The sequence below is a fragment of the Centropristis striata genome, chromosome 8 (genome assembly GCF_030273125.1).
Source record: "Centropristis striata isolate RG_2023a ecotype Rhode Island chromosome 8, C.striata_1.0, whole genome shotgun sequence".
In the NCBI taxonomy this organism is placed as follows: domain Eukaryota; kingdom Metazoa; phylum Chordata; class Actinopteri; order Perciformes; family Serranidae; genus Centropristis; species Centropristis striata.
This window is the reverse complement of record NC_081524.1, coordinates 33,380,508-33,398,743: the sequence shown is the minus strand read 5'-3', so window position 1 is coordinate 33,398,743 and position 18,236 is coordinate 33,380,508. Positions and strand designations below refer to the sequence as shown.

The window sequence follows — 18,236 nt, the reverse complement described above, 5'->3', positions numbered from 1 at the left end:
ATGCGTGTTTTTTCCCCATCCGTAGAGAAACAGGGGCTAAATGTTAGGTTCCCTCTTTAGTTGCGACGAATGGATTGCTCCAGTTTAAATAATAACAATAGCTGTTTGATAGGTAACAATGGTACTACTAGAAATGTTACATTTCGTATTAACCTCCTCAACTCACTGAGGACATCAGCGTCTTTGGTCAACTTTTCCGTCTTTCAGTGGATTTAGCATGGTATTTTTAATAATAAAACTGGAAGACCTATGGCATCCCTTGGCAACAGCCATAGACTACACATAAGGATACACTATACAGGCCTGGTATGGACCATGCCTTGCTGGCTTGCCGGGAAGTGGGTCACATTTTTTTTTTTTTTTTTTAAACTGGCAAGCCCATTTTCGAAGGGGTCCCTTGGCGTCTGACCTCAAGATATCTAAAGAAGAAAATGGGTTCTGTGAGAAAATGAGTCTCCCCTTTGTGCCAGGCTCATGCATTTTGGGGCAAGAACCAGTTATAGTTCTGAATACAGGGTCCCTAAACAGTCGTAAATTGGGAAAACACTGGAAAAGCTGAGACTCTTGTGAATGTGTGATGTTAGTCCCCATAGTGGCCATTTCATTGTAGTGAGAGCATTTTTTGAAACTTGACCCCAATGTATAAAATGACCTGTGATTTCTTGGATAATCACAAACTAGAGACCATTTAGAGGGTGTATGGCTTTCCTAGGTATATAAAAAAAAAATAAGGTTTCTCAGTGCAGCAGAACAAAAGTACTCGGCATCCAATCACCAGAAATACAGAAATCTCCAAAATGTCTAGTTTTTGTGAAAACAAATCACAACATGGATGTTTCTAGGATGATCCTCAAGGTCTTAGTTTCAGAATTTTATTTGAATTTTTTTCAGTTCCAGAGGGTTACTTTTATGCCATTACTTATGAGACAAAAGTTAAGATGTTGCTGGCCTTCATATACTCCTGTCGTAATATTGTAAACCCTTATACAAACAATTGACACATAACAGTGAGCTATATTAATCTTCCCAGCTTTCAGATCATGTACACCACTACCATGTGGCATCTACTGTTGACCTGCTATCTCCCCCTAAAAACCCCATTCCATAACTAAAAGACAGTCAAAAACAAAGTATTTTATTGTATTATAGCATTAGATTTTCTTGTCAAGTGTTGCAAGTCGAGACTCAAATATTAAAACACTCGTGTTTATTTCTTCTTAATTCATATCTAGTTTTATAAAGACCATGACCAGAAAATGGCACTATAAATGAATGATGTCCAGTTACCAAGTACTTAAAACACTTTATTTCAAATCTTTACAGATGTATCACAACTAGGTTACCCGAAGACTAAAAAGGTGAGATACTGAACTTAACTGTAACAAGTACATTACCTAGTTACATAATGCAAAAAGGTGAATAAGCATGAACATAAAAAGGTACAAAAAAATAGTACATAAAACTTAATTGATAAACTGCCTGAATTATACATCTGAACATGATATTTAATGCCAGGTAAGATTCACCAATGTTGACAGATTAATTGTTTTGTTTGTCATGAAAGAACAAGTGCAACAAGGAGAAGATTGGAGAGGCTACACTTCTGAGCAATAAAACAGTACCTTTCCAGAACATGTACAGAGTCAATACGGGGTTCCATGTGAAAATACAGGGCTCTTTATCTAAATTCTGCAATAATTCAGGTGTGAGGGGCAATGGTATGAAACTCATGGAATGAGCAGACAATGGAAATTTAACTTACAAAACATAATGAAGAAAAGCTTACAAATTGGTGACTGAAAAAGGTTGTTTTATAAATATACTTGTTAAACATTCTTCCTCACTCCATTTCAACCGAATGAATACTGCATGATTCCATCTGTAGTACAGTAAAATCCTTTTTAAAAGTTTCCAACCCGTTCCCCACTACTCCCTCCCCTTCCCCAGAAAAAAAAAGGGACAGGAAAACACAAAATAAAAAGGCAAAAAAGTTGAGTAATTAAAAAAGTATGTCTGTTGCAAGCAGAGTGTTTGTCTGTTCTTCCAATGTCTAGATAAGGTGGAATCTTGGTCCAGCGGTGGCGATGATGTCGCTGTAGGGCTCAGTCTGGGTGACCTCGATGGCTTGCTGCTTCTTGAGGACGAGGAAACTGTAAAACTTGGCGGCTGCCTGCTTCTTGTTGTTGTTCCGGCACAATTCAAGCAGGCTGACTGAGTCTGCGCCAGTCTTAGCCATGACGCGCTATGGGGACAGAGGCACAAAGTGTCAAAGTTTAAGACCACTCTTTTGACCTGGGGTGATCAATAAAATCGATCATGTATAAAAAATAAATAAAAAAAACGTTATAAAAACTACATTTAGTATATACAGCATACTAATTATTTATATCACCACAATGAATTAAATGTACTGTGCTGTAAACCAAAATGTGTTATAAAAAAAGGAAAACGCAACAAAGTGCAGCCTGTTTTTGAGTAGGCTTGTTCTTCTATGACCTAATTTTTTAGCTGCTTCAAGCATTTATTAAAATCCAAACACTTTTCAGACCTTGAAAACATCACATTAAAATCCCAGCATTTCCAGCACCCATAGGGAGCATGAGAAACAAATCCTTAGGCAAAAGTTTCAGTCTACTTAAAGTCGTTTTTTACATTTTTAAAAAAAAGTAATAGTTCTTGTACCTGGAGGCCGTGGAGCATCTGTTGGGTTCTCTTGTTCCATCTCTTTTCCTCTTGATCCTGGTCTCCAGCCTGACCTTCCTCTTCCTGAGGAACACAGACAACACTGCCATCAGCATCAGCTGACCCATACTCAAATGGTGTCTACAGAAAGGCATTTTCTATAAACTTTAAAAACAATTATTTTTTGTTTTACGGGTTACTTATTTCTCTTACAGTACTTTAGGCAGTTTGTAAATAAACTAAAAATACATCACCATCAATTGACTACAAGCAACTACAGTGTTTCAGAGAAAGCAGTTATTTGTTCCTCACCTCCTCTTCATCACTATCATCCTTCTTGTCTTTCCTGTCACCAAGCAGGTCGAGCTCGGGGACAAGCTGGGTGAGGTTGAGGCTGCTCTCCTCTGGGGGCAGATCCACCTGGTGCATGTCTAACCTCTGAGACAAGACTGAGCGGTCAGCCACCTGTTGCTGTTGCTGCTCCAGGGGAGCCATCTGAAAAAGGGAGAGCAGGAGGCAACCCAAATTAGGATATGGTGCAGTCAACTGAATTAAGTTTGTAATGCGTTTCTCCTATTGATTGTTCAGCATGCCCAAGTTTACTGCTTCAGAATTTTAAAAAAGCAAACAAAACAGAACATAAGCATAACATTTCCACTACAAAAATGATCGGATTGATCAAATCAGGTCTAGAACAGCAAGTGTTTTAACAAGCAGAAACCAATTTGTCAAGAACTAAGCTCTAGCTCTTAAGCACTGAAATCAACTACCATTAAAAAGGCCTTTAAACATCTACATTTTGCCATCTCCACATCAAATGCCAATTGGTTTTGAAACCTCAATTCTAGCGTTTTGACAGAGAATTTTTTCATTACATTAGAAGTACTCACGGGAAGGGTGGCCTCTTTGTCAAGGGTCTTGCGTTTGACACCACGAGGGGTGGATGGAGGAGGCATGACTGTCTCATCCAGGGTTGTCCTACTTCCCTCCATTGCAGAGGCTGCCAGCATACTGGGCTCCTCCATGATCGTGTGGTCTGAGGGACAGATCAGAGATTAATCAAATGTTAAAAGAAAATGTGAACATGAATTCAGCCTTATTTAATAATGATGGTGCCTCAGTTAGATTTTCTGCTACAAGTCTCTGTCCTTGTGACATGTCTGCACTGGGATGTGACCTCATCTCTTCCAGCATAACTTACCAATAACATCTCTGTGCTGACTCATGACCTCCTCTCTGGGCACCTCTGGGTTCTCCAGCTCTTTGAGGAACTCATCCAGACTGTCTGCTTCGCCGCCCTTTCTCCTCTTCCTCAGCTCGTCTGGCACCAGAGGCGTCAAGCAGCGTGTGAACATCTGAAGTAAGAAATATTACAGTTAAACTCAGAAGTTTTATTTTGGTAAGAAAAATAATACAAACTTGACACCAAGTTGGTAGTACAATAAAAAAAAAAACTTGGAAACTGTTAGGGAGGACTGATGCTAGGCAAAAAGAAAAGAGCTCTGCTAAAATATGCATCAACACGTTTCCCATTCAATATTCTGGAGGGGTAGCATGTGGGTGTGAGAGGATAGGGAAGAGAGACAGACAAAACCAATCACTTCCTCCACCTCCTGTTCCTTCAATGTTCTCATTTTAAATCCCACAACCTGAACAGAATGTCAATGAAAGATACAATATTATAAATCTACTCTCTCCTCTTCCATTAAACAGTGCCTGAGCCTGACCTACTTGGAGAATGAGACCTCCGGTGTGGTTTGCTCATTATTGTTTCCCAAGTGGTAATACTGCTTGTCAGTGATTTCAGGCAGAGAGCTGACGGTTCTGGTATGTTGTCAAGAAGTCGCAGCTCATTGACATGTGTACATATTTATCCACAAATGCATGCATATTTATGACAACTAGCATTTGTCACCTTGAGCAGCCTGCCGTTCCAGAGGGGCTGAGCGGGCAGAGAGAAAAGCTTCTCCACTCCTCCAGTCTCCTTCCACATCATGAGCTTCTTGGTGGGAGGGGCGAGGTCCAGCGTGGTGACAATGTCTGAGTAGTCAGACAGCTGGGCCCTGATGGTCTTACTGTCCAGCTCCTTCACACTGTCCACAATCAGCTTCCTCTTACGCTTAGCCTTGGTCTCTTTCACTGGAGAGAATAAAAAGCAAAAACAAAGCTTGATGACTGCTGAACATTAGAGCACATGTAGAGAAATAATACTAGATTTAAGGTCTTTACAGGTCAATTGTATATTAATGCAGCAATTCCTTCTCGCTTATTTGCAATAATGCCTGCAACTACTCAGTACAACCAGAGATTTTTAAAGGGCTAGCTACCTTGGTAGAAATGGTATAGCAAATCTATCAGTTGATAAATCTATATGGTCTCACAGTGTACAGTACATATATTGTCATATCAGCCAATCTTAGTCCTTAGTAGGGCTGAACAATTAATCAGAATTTTATCAAAATCACAATATGGACCAATACTGTACATATAGCTGGAAGCACAATATTTGTTAAGGCAAAAATGTGCCTAAATAACATTCTAAATGATAATTTTATGAAAATGAGAATGGTGCAAAAAATAATTTGTGATCATGGGCTTTCCCTCCAATATCATAAGACATATCAGCATTGCAAAATCAGTCAAAAATAATTACATTTAGATGTTTTTTTCCCCAAATCGTTCAGCCATAATGTTTAGCATACAATATGCAGAGTGAAATGCGTGTAGGCACAAATTCCTATGAGTTCCTGCTTTACTTTGGTGTGCAAATTATAAAGTATTTAGAGAATTAATACTTTGTTTCAATTATTTCACTTTAAAAGAGTTGATACAAAAAGAAAAAAATAACACTTTTACAAAAAAAATGAGGGCGGGTCTTACCAGTGATGTCAATGGGCTCCAGGGCAAAGGCCTCCTCCTCATTGTGAACTAAAGTGGTTTGTTCTGTCTGGTCAGCCATCGCTGGCAGTGGCTCTGCTGGGCCGGAGTCTGGACTGTCTGGACCCGCTACACACAAAATATATAAAAAAAAAAAAAGTGAATTGAAATCCCCTATGAGCATGCAATTAATGGCACAATGTGCATTGTACTTATGGCACACAGCTAAGACGGTTTTCTGCCGAGCTTGGCAACATGCACTCTTCACTTACGTGACTGGAGGTTGTCAAAGTCGTCCTCATCGTCTCCATGATCTGGAGGCATCATGACACTTTCTGTGATGGCTGGAGGGTCATCAAAAATACCTCCTCCGTCTTCAGAACTCAGTAGCTTATCAACTGTGAAATAAGAAATATGATTAACCCTTTATTACATAGTCATAAATATAGTGCAGAACATTTTCAACAGAAGTCCAACATAGCAAATGCAAAGATAAAAAATAAATAAATAAATAAATAGAACAGCTTACCCAGCATTCCCCCATCACTGTTGCCCATTGACCCATCGCCAAAGTCATCATACTCCATGTGGTTGGACTTATCTGGGAGATTGGCCGGGCCAGGCTCTGCCTCTAGCAAAAGGTTAGAGGCTGTGGCACCGTGCATGATATCCTCCTCAAATGTGCTGGCATCACGCATCATCTCTCTGTCATCCATACCAAAGTCAGCTGAAAAATACAGAAGGTTGTTATTACAAAATATGAACAGTACAAGTATTTTGTTATTCCTAAGGTTCCATTATTCTGCTAAAAAAATGCTTAAAATCTATAACACCCAACATCATTCTGCTGAAATTCAAATTCGTTATTATCTACTCATACAAATTGTAAATAATGGGTGGTACGAGTGTTAACATCAGTTAATATAGTGTCCTACCAAAGTCATTGTCCTGCAAGAGGCTGAGGTTGCCTACATCTTCTCTCATTGTGATCTCTTCTACTCTGCTCTGATTCAGGGTGAACTGCTGGGCCACATCTATATCACTGTTTGAAAAAAGACAAAAAAAGACAAGGATGAGTACGGCGGCTAGTGCATGAATGACAAAAACAAAAAAATGAGAGCAGTAAACGCAGTTAACTTACTCCAGATCAGGAAGTGGCTGGTCAAAGTCATGGAACTCCTCAGGTAAAGTGATGGCATTGTAGGCGGCCTCTCTGTTTTCCTCAGGTAGATCCACCACACCTAAATGTACATACAAGCATTGTTAAAACACACAACTGTTTCCATGATCCTACACCTTACAAAGATTAAGTCCCAGTTTAAGAGAACTGATCTCAATTTCAAGAAATGGTCCAGCTTTACAGTCTTCTATAACCCATCTAATCCAAAATGGGAAAAAACAAAGGCCTTCATATCTGTAGATTTTCTATTTTGCTCTGTTGTTTCAGTAAAACACTGCATTAACAATGTTGCTCCTGTACAAATGTGGCATATAGTTTTCCCTTACCTGGCCTAAAAGCCATTTTGATCTTGATGAAGGCTTCATTACAGTCAGCAAGCAGGTACTTGGCTTTCCTGTGGTAGATTCTCACCACCCCAAGGAGCAGGTGGCCTGATGTACGCAGTGCCATCTTTACCTAAGAAAAGAAGAAAGCACAGGACAAACAGAAACACAATGCGTTATGTTTACTGGGCACATTTTTCTTGTGAGAACAAGAACCGTGTCAGTAAGGTACTTTCAAAAAGGTCAGGGACACTATGAAAAAATAAACAATATTCTGAATGCATTACAACTTGTTATAAATAAAGAAAACACTTCTACTGTGACAGCTGAAAGCATGAATTCTGCTAGAACACAGTTGATTTCAAATTTTTTCTTCCCTGGTAGAAAAAATATATATTTCTAGTTTTAATTGTTGGGAGGCAACAACAAATGCCAACAAAGCCATGAAACGACTCAGGGTCTGAGTCTCAAGCCTACAAAGTGAACACAAGGCCTGCAGCAGGACCGCAAAATGCAGATGCTGCATTTTTGTATCGTTACCTTGGGTGAGATGATGCTCTCCACACTGCTCTCTAAGTTGCATTCAAACACATGGGCCTTGGTCAGCTTCTTGTCCCAATGGGCCGCTAGCCAGATCTTGGCCAGCGGCCCACGTTTGCTGAGGACAAAGTGGGCGTAGAACATTGCCCTGGTTCCCCTGGCTCACACACTCACACTGCGGTATGGTTCACCTGGAAAACATTATTTGTTGAGATATATAAAAGAAGAAGTGATTCAAAAGGTCAAGACAAAAAAGAAAGTACCAGGGACAAGCTAGTAGCACAATACTATCCCATTTTTAGGTATTTCAGAAACAATGTTTGTTGTTAACTTCAGCAATTAATTCAGTTTATGATATAAAATTGTGAGGCAAAGTGTGTAACAAAGTTGCAGAAAATGCAGCTTGACTGCTGGACAGAATCAGTGCTGAGTAAAACAATTGAATGCCGAGTCAAAACTGGTCAGCATAGCCAGCAGATCACATATATATCTGAATTTCAAAAAATGCATTATTACTCGCTGGTGAAGTGATCCCCAAATCAAATGTAACAATTTTACAGAGTGAGAGATTAAAAAAAAAAAACAAGGACATTTTTTCCTTCTTAGCTAGTAGGGCAACAACACTGCAAAGATGAGCAACGTTGAGCCGAATTTACCTTGGCGCACGAATCGGTTTTAGCCAACGTTACATTAGAAAACTTTGGTTTTAGTAAGTATTAAGTGCTAGCCTGTTATTTGAAAAAGGTGGTGGTCTATGATCTCCCAAATGTTTAGTTTTTTAGTTTAGCTTTTTTATTTCGAACATGTGCTAGTAACACAACAAAGTAAACTGAAAAACAGACAAATCCAATGAGAATAATCAAAACAAAAATAGCAATAGTCAAAACAAAAGCTATGTGAACTCAACATGTAAGAAATGGAGTAGGACACACTTATTTAAACCTACCCCTTATCCACTACTCAATTAATTCAATTTTCCCCCCTAAACATACATATTTACAAAAAAATTGAAAATAAATAGATTAAATAAACAAATAGATAAATCATTTATCATTTATGAAAACACCCGATTGTGAAAGCCCTTCTTCCTCCCTGTACCCCGTGAAAACCGTGTGTTTGTACTGCTTTTTAAACTGGATCATGCTTGGACATTGCTTGAGCTCCTCGTCTGTTCCACTTCCAAGTGAACGTTTTCTGATTGTAACTTTAGCTCATCTTATTTCGGCTCATTAGATAACGTGACGTTGTACCCTTACATCGATAAAGCTCCCTCGAAGCACTTCTTTTGTTTCCTCTTGTGATTAAATCAGCTCTAGCATTTTCAAATGTTATATATTCAAGGTTCATACACTTTTCAGTGGTCAAACTCAAACACTTTTCAAGGACCACGACGGTTGTAAGTTGCATGTTTAAGATGAGTACTTACATGCTAAAAAGGGGTAATTTCACTCAACCATACCAACTGCGATGGTTTTCCACTTTTAACAACCAAAAGTACAGTTTGCTAATCTCAATATTCAATTTAGTATTTTTTTCATTTAACATGTGATTATCTACAGTCAGATTGCAAGAGAAATATGCTACAGTAAGAATTTCAAGCATTTTCAAGCACTTTATCCAAAATCCAAGCACTTTTCAAACCTTGAAAATACAACATTAAAATTTAAGCATTTTCAAGGATTTCAAGCATCCGTATGAACCCTGATTATTGGAAATAAAAAAACCAAAGCAAGTTACGACATTCAGAAAATGAGATTTTAATCAAAACAAGCGCCGACTTCATTCAAGTTCCGCCTATTTCCCACTCATGGAGTCAAACATTGGACATACACATGCCTGCCTATCTTAACCGTCACTTTTCACACTTTTACGGCCATTAATCATTTATCCCTAAAGTAAATAAATACACGCGTTAGTTAAAATAGAAATGTGGGTGTTTATGTACGCACGTAAAACACAGTAACACGTTAAAAGCGCCAAAGGGTTAGTCAACGCCAGTAAATAGTCGGCGCCATCAAGTGGGCTGAACTAAATTAGCCAGAAGCTAACTACAAAAGGAGCAATGAAGCCGTTTATACAGCTTTAACTTAATTGAAGTAAAATTATAATTTTTCTAAAACGGCGGTCAAAGTTCAAACCCGCTCACCAAAAGACAGTAAAGTGCAGCGGAACGAGGCGCTCATCACCAAAAGCTACTCATACTTTTTTCCCCTCTATCAGCACAACTGTATGCTAAGCTAGCTGGTGGCTAACGGCTCCTTGTACAGTGAAGGCCGCAGTAAATCCACACAAACGTGCATGCTTATTTCGTCTCGGAGAACAAACAAAAACAAGCGCAAATATTTCCGCTGCAAACACACTTACCCACAGCACCTCTTTTACAGTGAAACCCCAATGATTATGTTATTTCTCCCAGCGAATTCTCCCCTGTTGTACTCATTAAAACAGCCAAGATGGCGCCAGTCGCCTTCCTCCCGCTCACCGCTGTCCTTTTAAAATCGGCAGGATGTTTACAGTCAAAAATGGCGGAGGAGGAGTCTGCTGAGTGAGGCCGCCGCTCACACACAGACAGCCCGCTGTGAGCTCCGAGCGGAGATAGGGGGCGCTGTGGCACAGTGCTGACCAGGGACACGGAAGGAGCTTGACTAATAAATCAATACACGTGATTACCTCTAGGTGTAATTATGTTATTAAAAAGTACATTCATGCAAAATCCATCACTATTGCCCTTTGATCCAACCAAACTTGAAATCGGTCAAATTTGTTTCTCCTCAACACGCAATAGTAACCGTAATATACGCTCTTTATTTCAGAAAGAAGTCGTATCAACTCCATATGTAACAACCTATTGAAATAACCTTATTAATAGCCTTAACTGGAAAAAGATATGGAATTTACCTGCGATATATATAATCAATAATAAGGTTAAAGAAGTATCTTTCAAGATAATTCACAGAATTTACCCATCCAAAGTTTTTTTTTTTTTTTTTTTTACAACGATTGAAGAAAGACATAGACTTAAACTGCTCTTTCTGTGAAGGACACCCTGAAGATGTTTTTCATTTATTTTGGTCTTGCCCTTTCTCAACTAAATTATGGGAAGATATTTGTAACTTGATTTCTTTTTGGATTGAACCTCATTTGCCCCTGTGCTTTGAACATATACTGTTTGGTATCACTGACTTTCGTTTTGCAAAAGAAAAACAATACTATATGATCAATCTCATGATACAATTAGCCAAATGTCATATCCATAAATGTTGTTACGTTAATCAAAACCTCTCTTTCTTATCTTTGAAAATTAAACCAAACAATATATTAAGTCTATTAAGAAATCTACCAACATGAAAGCTATAAAAACTTTAAATTTATGTACACTTTATAATGTTTTAGTATGAAAGCTTGCCTCTGTATTGTTGATACCCCCTGACGGCGTTTTGATGGTGTATTGTCTTGTATTGCACCATGTTACTTTAATAACGTTTAAAAACATTTTTTTTAATTACACGTGATTATTAGATACAAAGTATGCATGGAACTAATAACAAATATTGTTGTATTGTTACATTGTTGTTGCAGGCCTATTATCAGTGGTGGGAAAGGAAAAATATATACTACTATTCTCTGCTTTGCTGCTCTCATGCTGTCTTCCTCTCTGTAAAGGACACATTTCAGACAATGAGATATAATAGTTCATATTTATAGGCTACTTTCAGGCTACAAAATTAACTCTGCATATAATTGGACTTCTGTTATGAAATGAAAAAGTCAATTGACTCCGCCTCTCCTTATTTCTTTTTTCTGCATTGTTCTGCCCTGCCCTCTATAACATACATGTGTCAGACAAGGAGAAGTACTAGTTAAAGCACACCATTTAGGTTATTCAACTATTCACCTGTATTGGAATACTGATATTAACAAGAAATAATTTATTTAAGGTTTGAATGGGGTGGTTGAAACGACATTGTCTCCTTTTAAAAGTTCAGTTTTTCGATTCTTCAAATTTTAAAAAACTTACTTCTGGTTCTTTACCCTGTGGGTAGATTCTTTCATCACACAGCAGCTTTTAGACAATTGTCTGATGTTTGTTAACAGACAGGGAGGTATCTCAATGTCTTTGTTTCTTTTTGTTACAGGTTCACTTCCCACAGGAGCTACCCAATGTCCAATGCAGTGCAGTTGTAAGTATTGCCTCTGCATGACTCATATCTATTGTATTCATTGTATTGTATTTTTGTGGATAGTCTGTCTACACTCCTCCCAACACCAACTGTTCCATCTGGCCCCTAATCTTTTGAAAACAACCAATCCCACGTTATAACACTGGTTATGACCATAGACTGTCTATGGTCATGATACTGTCTATTGTGACTCACATTCAGTCCATCAACAGAGTGTCCTTAAACGATCTGTGGTCTTCTAATGCACCATTCTCATTCAGAGGTCTCAGTTGCAGGGCCCTGCTATTGTGCATGCTCTCATACTGGCATGGCTTACAGGAACTATCATCACTGTCATTGAGTACACCTGTACCCTATTTCCTACTACAATAACTCCAAATGTTTGCTATGAGAAAGGCCAAGTAATGACCATTCGGTAACGCTTTATATTAAGGTCCTTGTAATAACCATTAATTAAAAAGTTATAAGGCCCTTGTAAGTCCTTACAAGATGCTTATTAACATTATTGTGTTTATAAGCTTATATAAGTGTTAATAATGGCATTACAAACACCCATGACCCACCCATAATGTCTTTGCCATGCCTTTATTAATCTTATTTTGTTTGCTTATTGATATTAAAATATACTTTATTGCTCATCTATTATAAGTTAACTATAAGTTAACTATGCTTTTTGCAACTACCGGATCTAAAGCGAGAACAATGCCTTATTACTTGTTAATTAATGGTTATTAAGGACCTTATTATAAAGCGTTACCGACCATTCTAATAAATGCTAAATGGCTGAATTCATCAAGAGAAAAATTGAATAGGTTACACATTACATATTAAAATGAGGAGGAAACACTGAGGTGACCACAGCCTACAAATTTTGTCCTTTGAACAGAAGAGTCAGGAGGGAACTGGACATTGATGCTGACAACAAAAAACAATTTCCAAACAGCATATTAGAAACAGAGACATGGGGCATGCCTGACAGGGAGACTGAATCATCTACAATCAAATTGCAAAATCGGTATGCAGTAAAGCGGATTTGTCTCATAGGCTACAGCATCTGCTGCAGTAGAACTGCTGCCAGTTGGGCATGTTTATGATTCACTAGCAGCAGGGCTCCATGTCACTGGATGGCTGGTAGATAACTGAGGTAGTGCTCACACCCTATTACATTAATATTTAGTTTAGTTTTTATAATCAGCATGGTTTGATAATTGTTTTATCAAATCATTTTGAGTCACATTCAATCACCACCAATGCACAGCTGGATATCAGCAGTGATAGTACAGATGGCAAACAAGGTAGACCCACAAGCACTTGAGCTGCATGATAATGCATCATAATCACAGGATAATAACACTGGCAGTAAGCATTTATTACATTTATAAGTGAAGAAGTAATTCCCTAAATGTATTCAAATGTGTGCAAATATGCTCCAAAATCAATCACTCTCATAGACATTTCCTCATCGCACAGGCTCATTGTGAAATTAATGAATTATTGATCAAGGCTAAATTACTAAACACAATTCCGCAATTGAAAGCTAACAGATGTAAGAGAGACAATAATGCATTTAAAATGGTGTTTAATATAAACGGGATGGAGCGTTTCAATATGTTGCTGATTAATATTCATATTAATTTGCTCTAGATATCAAATGTCTTGTGCAGAATCACACACAGAAACAGGTCTATGACACATTATAACACAGTGCTGCACAGCCATCCACAGCCTGCGTGCTGACACAGTTTTGGGCTGCCATCTGCTAAACAAGATAATTTTATCCAGATAGCTGATTGCTGGCTGCTGTTATCATGTGACATACATCTAACGAGCTGTAGAGAAACCAGACACTTTTCTGACGCTTTTTCTGCTTTAGATGAGCTACTGTGTTGACGTGCAAGGTGTGAGTCACAAAGCTTGAACATCTAATGATCACTACATACCGAAACACAAGTATATTATTATCTGCACAGCTGTATGGAATAAGACATCTTGTGCTTTTGATTTGCTGAGGTATTCGTATATATATGCCATGACACGAACACACTCAGAGGAGATAAGGGCTTAAAGTTTTGACAGATTTTTATCTAGGCAAATACTTACTGAAGAATAAAATTTCTTTACTACTGTGGAATGAATAGTTTCTGCCCAATAGTGCCATAATGTGCCTAATCTAAATGTATTCAAACAGATTGCCACAGGGATCTCCTTTATTCTTCTGTAACTGCTTTTCAATGAGGCGCTGTATGACATTCAATTACACTGTCACTGCAAATACAATCTTCAAATTCTGTTTCATGCATTTGACCATGTATATTAAGGGCTCATTAAAGCAGCTACAAGGAGTTTTAAACTAGTTATGAAACAGTCTCAACTTAACGCTGATGCTTCCATATGACCTATATAAACAAATGAGACCATCGGTGAGAAGATTCTCTTTTATTTCTGTATCGTTGTTTTTAAAGCCTGTCACTGGGTCTGATTTTCGCAAAGTGAGAAGTGAGAAGTGAAGTGAGTGAGAAGTTTGCTCGTTAGCAGAAAGCAGGAGGAGATTTTTACTTTTAGAGATTTATTGTATTGTTGTATTTGGAGGTTATGGCTGACATTGGTGCAGGATCAGAAAATAAATGACATAAAAAGCTAAAAAGGAGAGATAGAGCACAGGTGAAAACCTGAGTTGACCTTGGTCGGTCATTTAACAGATGGAGAGAATTGTGGGATTTGAAAGGATTCAAAACTGATCCCTAGTTGGCACTCCTCCTCATAGACAGGCATGTAATATGTCTATGTTATTCATGAGATGCAAGACCCGGTTTTACATCAATATATTAATTTACATTGGTGGCTAAAACAAAGCTTACTAAGTTTTACCATCGTCACATAACAGTTATTAATCTAATACAGCCACAGACAGTAACATTTCTTCATCATTATGCATCCTGCAAATAGCCGTGTTTAACAAAGAAGAATAAATAAGTTGTGTCGTTATTTCACTCACTTCCAAAACCAACATGTGAGCCAGATCAGGTTCTTTGTGACCCGAGGAGGTGGTGCTCATGGAAACCACTTGGTCCACAGGAGCTGCCACAATCTACATAAAACGTTTAATAAAATATAAAATTAATTTGTATATATTACCAGATATAATTAGTGATGGCTGACTTGAAACATGCTGCAAAAATGAGTTGTAGCAGAAAATAAAGGACATTTGTCATATTTGGCCTGGAGACAGTATTTAATCCAACAGCAGGGGAGAGCCCTGAATGCATGCACGCTGAGATCCATCTCTGCTGCAGATACACATCTCATCAGTAGGATTAAGAGACATTGAACTGATTAGCATACCATTAAACCATACAAGCAGACTTTTGGCACTGGATATAATAACCCCCCCAGTGATGTTAATATCTACTCACTGATTTATCAAAAATCACTTATTTCCTTTATGTAACAAAGCATCTACACATCTGGATCGCTCAGATTTGTTTTCCTGATTAGGTCCACATGCCATTCACAGTGGATGTGGTCATGGTGTAATTGTCTAACTGTTTTTCCCCTTTTTGTGTGTCACTAGATAATGGATGCTGTGCAGGCAGTAGTCCAGCTTTACTGCACAGCTTTAAGACTTTTGCCCAGTTTTCTGTCTGCCTGTTTCGGGGGGTAGCAATCTCTCCCGTAGCTGTTGCTGCAGCGAGGTTGCCAGCTCTCATGCACCATGGGATCATCCTGGATAGATGCTGTTATTTATGCAGCGTGTCTAAACCGATCATCCTGACACAGATTTATGTAAACACAGCAGTTTCTTGGCATAGGATGAGGTTCACACACGCACAAGGAGGAAGCTAAAGGTATTATTTAGTTTGGCTCTCCCTCAGCGGCGCATAAACCCAACATGCAAAATATGTGTTGGGAAGACTGAAAATGTGTTGCCAGCAGGTCAGAGAGGAAGAGGGATGACAAGGTGAGTGTGTCTTTGACAGAACAGTGTAGATTTTAAGTATGCAATTATAATATTGGAAGACATACAAAAACATTTTGAAAGGATGACTGTAAAGAAATACAAATGGTCAAAAAAAAAAAAAGCACACAAAGAAACAAGCAATTTATATCAAACATTTATTGATTTTTTTGTTTGTTTGTCTGTTTTTATAAAATTCTTTTACAAAATTGTGATTTTTTTCCTCTATCTTTCCATTTTAATCTCTATAAAATTAGGTCTGCAGTTACGGAAGAGAGGGAAGGAAGCAGGCAGATTCAGTCGGGACGCAATCCTGTCTGATAAATACTGTGCATGAGAGAGTTATGTGTGTTACATGTATTACTATACTAGTGACAACCAGGGGGTATAGTAATACAAGGCAGTACGTATGAAAAAAAAAAGTTCCTACAACAGAAAAGGCAGGAATGTCAGTATCAGATGTGTGGTGATAACTCTTAGTAGCATTCCAGTGTTAAACAATATCATTTAGGGAGCTATTATCTGTTACTGGATACTGATAAAGAATAAAGTAACTTAGTGTGAAATGAAAACCGGGATCTGTTTTTTTGCACAAGGCAGATGGGAAAAAGCTAATAAGTGTATTTCATCTGAAGGCACATCAATATATAACCCCCTTGCCCTCTGAAACAACATCATAAGGAAATGGAAAGGAAAAAGATAGAGAAAATGTCATCTTAAATATTGCACCAATTTCATGTCTGAAATGTGAAATGTAAGACTATATTCAGTTGTCTTGATTGCACTGTGTTTAGTAATACCAGGATTGTTTCCTGTCAGGCTGATAGCATATTCTCAGAGGTGAAAAAAAAGACCATGCAGAACCCCTCTCTCACATATACACTCTTTCCTTCCCTTTTCCCTCTCTTTCTCACACATTTTACTTTCTCATATAGACAGGAAGTACTTTTAATGAACCAAATAAAAACAGGAATTCATGGCATTCTTTGTATCAGATGAAAAAAACATAAAAGCAAAAATCTGTGATCTATTGGCACATATTAGGGTGAAGGGCATGGAAGCTTACCAAAATGATCTTCCTGCAAAATGAAGGAACCAAAGGAGATGTCAGGTCAGGTTTGGTTAGACTTGTACAGAAATGTTGCTGGCTTTACAGAGAAACTTCATGGACAGATAAACTTTAAACCGATGAAACATGGATGCTTTTTTAAAAACACATCAAATTCTGTTTATATTTTCAGATGACCGGATATGACATATCACGGCAAAAATAAAATGAAGCATGATTGTTAATGGGAAAAAACACTTGGAAATTGTTGTCTTGTAAATTAGCCTAGTAGTGATCCATCTGCAAAAAAAACCCCAATTTCATGTTTCAATGACACTGCGATCAATGTAGCGATTTGCAGTAAATGAGACTCTCAGAGAAGACTAAAATATAGAAACTGATCAAGACGACATTAATGCAACATATTTGAACATCCTGATTTTACATCTTTGCCGCTTGAATGTGGTCCAAGCACAACAGCACACTGACAATCTGATCCCTGATGAGATGAATGGCTGTTTCAATCCCTCATTATCAGAGACAGTAATTGGCCCACTCAATTTCCACAACTATACTGAAAATTGAAAGGCTTCTAATTACATGTATTCATGGTGGAAAAAATGCCAAAAATGAGAATAATTATTGAATAGAGCACATTTCCAAATGTCTTTCCTATGCCCTTTAACAGTGTTACAAAGGCTTGGTAAGAATTCTTGTCAATCTGGTCACATTTGTTTATAACCAATGGGAAAAATACAGAAGTCTATATATCATGATGTTAACTCTGACTCCAAATGCATCAAGCATTGTTTGATGCTCCTGATGAAAGCAGTTTTAGCTCATGTCAAATGTAAATGTCAGCCAAGGCTGCTGCAAAGCTTGTCACTGGACAAAATGAAATTGGGTCTATGGCATAAAGAAAATAACTGTATATAAATATCTCTTGCTGACCAAACCCAGAAAGATCCATTCCCTAGTTTTCACAGTGGTTTGTGTTTCAAACAGACCATCGGTTGGCCCAATTGGCAAACTCGGCTTACTTAACCAAGACAACTCTTGTGATCTTCTATTGTTCTTCAGGCCAGCATGTAATCAAGTATCAATTCTACATTGTAGCTTGAAGAAATAAAAAACAAGCATGAAGACTTCTTGCTAAAACAGAAACAGAAGATTCCATTGAATTTTGTCTGCATTTCTCATTTCCTGTGGATAGATCAATTTCCACATAGCAAATTTTGTAAAATCTATCTCGTTGTGTGACATTGCTGTTATTTTACAAGGAAAATTTGTTCAGAATGGCACATAATCACAATTTAGCATGTCAGTTCAATACAAATGCATTTTCATAACACTTCAGCATGGAAGAAATGTGAATGCTGACCTGAAGAATGTACTACAAGATCCGTTATTCCATCAATTATAAAGCAGACCATAAAAAACAAAACACAAA

General features: G+C 38.0%; 1 protein-coding gene across 1 annotated transcript; it reads right to left on the bottom strand.

Annotated features, from left to right (window-relative positions):
• Positions 1-1,291: 1,291 nt before the first annotated feature.
• LOC131976690 (double-strand-break repair protein rad21 homolog A-like) lies at positions 1,292-10,123 on the bottom strand. The gene is made up of 14 exons (XM_059339835.1): positions 9,967-10,123; positions 7,603-7,793; positions 7,066-7,195; positions 6,701-6,800; positions 6,495-6,601; positions 6,089-6,286; positions 5,832-5,957; positions 5,563-5,688; positions 4,598-4,821; positions 3,884-4,037; positions 3,573-3,718; positions 2,995-3,177; positions 2,683-2,766; positions 1,292-2,242 (listed from the first exon to the last, which is right to left on the bottom strand). Exons 2-14 carry the CDS (start codon positions 7,744-7,746, stop codon positions 2,051-2,053), a joined length of 1,914 nt encoding a protein of 637 aa, XP_059195818.1. The 5' UTR covers positions 7,747-7,793; positions 9,967-10,123; the 3' UTR covers positions 1,292-2,050.
• Between the last annotated feature and the right edge of the window lie 8,113 nt (positions 10,124-18,236).